Raw genomic sequence first — 5,501 nt, 5'->3', positions numbered from 1 at the left:
GGTGTGCTGTGTGACGCGGTGGGTTGCTTTGAAAAGGATAGGGGTGGAGAGGATATTTGCTCCAGCTTCAAATTTGTTTAATGTTGCACAGCTTCTTTAACTTGATAGGCCCATCTCCGATGCCACATAGCTGGCAACACATAAAAAAAGTCTCCATCGTGGATCATTTGTCTATTTCCCAATCTTCTTGATATTTGCTTTTGACTGCTAAACTTGTTTTCTGTTTACAGATTTTCTTGCCACGTGGGCTTCAGCAGGACCCCTGATATAATTGCTTTAGAGGTTCCCTCCACACTACCCTTTGGCCATGGCAGATATGTCAATACCCTTACATTCACTGCGATTCAGCAATGTGCTGACGGAGGAAAGTGTCGACCCCCAAAACAGGGAGACGACCTGCTCTGGACCAATGATAGAGAACAGAGCAGAGGTCCAAATTCTGCATTCTAGTGTCCAGCCTATGGTCTCAAGTTCAGCGTCAGACCCTGGAGGGATGTCCACACAGCTGATGACATCCCCAGCCTTTGACACCATGGCCGTACCTCTAATGGGAGCAGCAAACTCTGGAGCACTGTCCCCACCACTAATGCCAGCCTCAGACTCTGGGACACTGTCCCCATTGTTAATGCCAGCTTCAGATTCAGAGGCACTGTCCCCATTGTTGATACCAACCTCAGACTCTGGGGTGCTGTCCCCATTGCTAATGCCAGCCTCAGATTCTGGGACACTGTCCCCATTGCTGTCCACTTCAGAGTATGGATTAATGTCCCCAGGGCTGATGACAATTCCTGACTTTGGAACAATGTCCACGGCACTCATGGCAACACCAGATTCTGCAGAAATATCACCACTGGCAATGCCAGCTCCGTCCTCTGAAGCGATGTCCACACCATTGATGCTAGCCCCAGATCCTGGAGAGATCTCCCCACTCCTAATGCCAGATGTGAACCCCGGAGTGACGTCCCCACAGCCAGTGCCAGCTCCAGGCTCTGAAGGAATGTCACCATTGCAAATTACAGACGAAGACACTGAAGCAATGTCTAAAGTGCTAATGACTGCCCTGGCCTCTGGAGAGATCTCTTCACTGCTCATGTCAGGCACAGACTCTGAAGCGATCTCCTCGCTGATAATGTCAGCCCTAACTTCTGGAGCAACGTCCACCCAGCCAACGAGCACCCAAGACTCTGGGGAAATGTCCACCCAGCTAATGTCAGGCCCAGACTCTGGAGTAGTGTCTTCACCACTTATGACAGCTCCAGGCTCCGGAGCAATGTCCTCACTGTTCCTGTCAGTCCCTGATGCTGGAGAAATGCCCACATTGCCAAAGCCAGCCCCAGACGCTGAAGCGATGTCCCCACTGGTAATGATGGCCCTAACCTCTGGAGGGATGCCCACCCAGCTGATGCCAGCCCAAGGCTCTGGAGTGATGTCCCCACGGTTAACACAAAATCTAGACTCTCAAACTGTGTCTAGTCCACCAATGAGAGCAACAGACTCCGGGGGGATGTCCACACCGCCAGTGAGAGCCTCAGACCCTGGAGCAAGGTCGACACCGAGAATGAGAGCCCCAGCCTCTGGAAATGTGTCCACGTTGCTAAAGACTGTCCCAGACTCTGCAGCACTGTCCACCCCACTGATGACGGTTGCAACCTCTGGAGCAAAGTGCACAGAGCAAATGTCAACCACAGCCTCTAGAGTGATGTCCACACAGTTAGCAATGGCTAGAACTTCTGGAGCCACATCCATGGGCTTTATGAAAGTCCCAGCCAATGGGGCGATGTCCGCACTGCCAAGTACAGCCCCAGTCTCTGAAACAATGTCTATGCTACAGATGACAGCCTCAGCCTCTGGGTCAGTGTCCACACCGCAAATGAGGGTACCTGTCTCTGGAGCAATGTCTGTGTCACAAAGGAGAGCCACAGCCTCGGGAGTGACAGCTGTACCACAAATGAGAGCCTCTGGAGCCCTGTCCACTCCACGGATGACAGCCAAAGCCTCTGGATCCATGTCCACACTGTTAACGAGAGACACAGCCTCGGCAGTGATGTCCGTGCCCCAGATGAGAGCTATGGCCTCGGGAGCATTGTCCAAGCCACTAACAACATCCAAAGCCGCAGAAGCAATGCTCATGCAGCAAATGACAACTGCAGCTTCTGGAGAGATCTCCACAATGCTAATGAGAGACACAGCTTCTGGAGCCGTGTCCATGCCGCAGATGACAGACACTGCCTCTGCAGCGATGTCCACACCGCTAATGACAGCCACAGCCTCTGGAACTATGTCCATGCCTCTAATGAGAGCCCCAGGCCCTGGAGCCATGCCCATGGCACTAATGAGATCCACAGCCTCTGGAAAGATGCCCAGTCAGCCAATGAGCACCCAAGACTTTGGGGGGATGTCCATGTCACTCAGGAGATCCATGACCTCTGGAGGGATGTCCCTACTGCAGACACAAGCCCCAGCCTCTGAATTGATGTCTACACCAAAAATGAGAGCCCCGGCCTTTGGGGCGGTGTCCACGCCACTGATGAGAGCCTCAGACCCTGGAGAGATGACCCCAGCACTAACGAGACCCCCAGCTTCTGGAGAGATAGCCACGCCTCTGAGAGCCCCAGCTTATGGAGCAATGTCTACTCCACAAAAGACAGCCACAGCCTCTGGAATGATGTCCAAGCCACAGATGAGGGCTCCAGTCTCTGGAGAGATATCTACATCGCTAATGAGATCCACAGCCTCTGGAGTGATGTCCGTGCCTCAAATGACAGCCGTGGCCTCTGGAGGGGTGTCCATGCCACCGATGAGAGCCCCGGCCTCCAGGGCAACATCCACAACACAAATGATGCCCACGGCTTCTGGAGAGATGTGCATGCTATCAATGCGAGCCCCTGCCTCGGGAGTGATGTCCCCGCCATTATTAAGGGCTCCAGTGTCTGGAATTATACCCATACCCCTAAGGAGACCCTCAGCCTCTGAAGCTGTGTCCACAGAGTTAATGAGAGCTCCAGCCTCTGGAAAGATGTCCACCACACAAACAACAGCTGTGGCCTCTGGAGGGATGTCCAAGCCATTCATTAGAGCCACGGCCTCTGGAACAATGCCCATGCCATTGATGTCAGCCATGGCTTCTGGAGAGATGTCTATGCCACTGATGAAGAGCATGGCCTCTGGGGCAACATGCACACTGCAAAAAAGGGTTGTGGGTTCTGGATCTACTTCCTTGCCACAAATGACATACGCAACCTCCGGAGGGATGTCTGCATCACCGATGAGAGCCTCAGCTTCTGGAGCAACGTCCGCATCGCTTATGAGAGCCTCGGCTTCTGGAATGATGTCCATGCCATTTCTGAGAGCCACAGCCTCTGGGGGGATGTCCATGCCACAAATGGCGGCCACGGCCTCTAGAGGGGTATCCATGCCGCTAATGAGGGCTCCAGTCCCGGGAGCCATGTCCACACCACAAATGGCAACCACAGCCTCTGGAATGATGTCCACTCTGGAAATCAAAGCCAGAGACTCTGGGGAAACATCTACCTCTCACATCAACGTCACAGCCTCTGGATCAAAGTCCACACCACGCGTGACTGCCACGACCCCTGAAACAATGAACCAACCACCAGAGGAAGTCCCATCTTTTGGCATGCTGACCCCAGCACTCTGTTACCTCTTAGAAGAACAGGAAGCAGCCCGGGGTTCATGCTCTGTGGAGGAGGAGATGGAGATTGATGAGGAGAAGCAAATGAAGGGATTTTTGAACGATTCAGAGAAAATGGCCTTTCTGGTGTCTCTTCATCTGGGGGCAGCAGAGAGGTGGTCCATCTTGCAGATGGAGGTAGGAAACCCCCTCTCCAATGAAGATAAATCTTTCCTGAGCAGATCCCAGGGCTTATATGACTCCCTATCTGAAATAGACATCCTCAGTGCCGTTCTTTGCCATCCCAAGCAGGGCCAGAAGTCAGTCAGGCAGTATGCCACTGACTTCCTCCTGCTGGCCCGACATTTGTCTTGGTCTGATGCCATTCTGCGGACCAGGTTTCTGGAAGGACTCTCGGAAGCTGTTGCCACTAAAATGGGCCGGATCTTCCTGAAGGTGGCCGGCAGCCTAAAGGAGCTAATAGACAGGTCTCTCTATACCGAGTGCCAGCTGGCTGGAGAGAAGGATTCCCCGGGCAGCTCAAGCCAGGTTCTGCCGTCAGCCTGTAAGCGGAATAACGAGGATGCAATGGAGAATGAACTGAACTCTCAGCAGCAGACCGAGGAGGTAATGATGGGGAAACACACTCAAGGTTTCTGAATAGAAAAATGAGGTAATGATGGCAAAGTCACCCTGCTCCTTTGAGTAGCCTAAGGAAGAGGCTGGGAGAGGCATTGAGCTCCTAGACACTAACCCCCAACCTAGAGTTTCATCAGCGGGCCTGGCTGTGTACTTATTTTGGGTGTATTAACCACATGGAGGAGCCATGCCCTACCCAAGATACAAAGGACCTGGGATGGTTAAAGGTCCAAGTCTTCTGATTCTGAGGGAAATGGCTGGGCTCAGTCCCAACTCTGCACTTATTCCAGGTCCAGTTCTAAAAGAGGGGTCACGTTTTGGGGACTGGGTCCCACCTACAGCCACAGGTGTTATAGGCCCAGGTCACTAGGGAATTTGGCCAGTCTAGTCCTTGATCACACTTTATACAAATAAGGTACATTAGCCAAGTTGCTTGACCTGCTAAGTTACTGAAATTATCCAGGCAGAACCCCACTTGTCATAGTAAGCATGGCTCTTACCTCTGCTGTTTTTGTTTTTTCTCACTCCCAGCATCAGCATGTTCCCAAACGCTGTTACTACCTGAAAGAGCATGGAGACCCTCAAGAGGGTCTGCACGACCACCTTCGACAGAGCACAGGCCATCAGAAGGCCCCCACTAACAAGTAATGCTACCTGGACTCTTCTCCTGTGATATCCAGCTTGGCTGCTAACTTGAGGACTGGTTCCTGGACCCATTCCATTCAATTACATCATTAAACCTTGTGGCCTTCCCCCTTCAGCATCCCCCTCCAGGCGCATCCCACCCTATCTCCCACTTGGCTGACTTGACCTTCTCTTTCACCCCACATGCCTTTGACCTGCCCCAACAATCAGAGCGTGGACTTCAAGAGTGTTTGGCGTATGAGGTTCTGAACTCCCATTACCACCGAGGCCAGTCCTAGTTCCTGGTCCAGGGAGAAGTCTAGGCAGGAGAAACCGTGTCCTACCTCAAAAACACCTTAGAATGTCTTGCCACGTGTCATCAGGCAAACTTGGAGGAAGCCCTGGTCCCATTTCACCTGGCAGGGGAGCCTATAAGGAGAGTGATGCCCACTCCAATACCATCCTTTTCATCCAGTAGACTTGTCCCTATATGCCCCAACTCCTAGCACCTAAAATGGGTCTCCAGGGCCCTTGCCCTGTCTATAGTCTCCATCCTGAACCATTCGTTTTGACCCATTGTAGTAATCTTAGTAATGGCTAACATTTA

General features: G+C 52.4%; 1 protein-coding gene across 1 annotated transcript; it reads left to right on the top strand.

Moving 5' to 3' along the window:
* Nucleotides 1-316: 316 nt before the first annotated feature.
* On the top strand, nucleotides 317-4,974 carry RTL9 (retrotransposon Gag like 9). Its single transcript, XM_060087946.1, has 2 exons — nucleotides 317-4,258; nucleotides 4,802-4,974. Exons 1-2 carry the CDS (start codon nucleotides 317-319, stop codon nucleotides 4,916-4,918), a joined length of 4,059 nt encoding a protein of 1,352 aa, XP_059943929.1. The 3' UTR covers nucleotides 4,919-4,974.
* The last annotated feature ends 527 nt before the right edge of the window (nucleotides 4,975-5,501 follow it).

The sequence above is a fragment of the Mesoplodon densirostris genome, chromosome X (assembly GCF_025265405.1).
Source record: "Mesoplodon densirostris isolate mMesDen1 chromosome X, mMesDen1 primary haplotype, whole genome shotgun sequence".
NCBI lineage: Eukaryota > Metazoa > Chordata > Mammalia > Artiodactyla > Ziphiidae > Mesoplodon > Mesoplodon densirostris.
Note: the sequence above shows the minus strand (reverse complement) of the source record. Positions and strands in the feature narration are given on the sequence as shown.

What these genes read in the sequence shown, in the direction of transcription:
- RTL9 (XM_060087946.1), top strand. Translation starts at nt 317, where the DNA reads ATGTCAATACCCTTACATTCACTGCGATTCAGCAATGTGCTGACGGAG. An exon ending in CTCAGCAGCAGACCGAGGAG is followed by an intron (nt 4,259 to 4,801) that starts GTAATGATGGGG and finishes TCTCACTCCCAG; the next exon opens with CATCAGCATGTTCCCAAACG.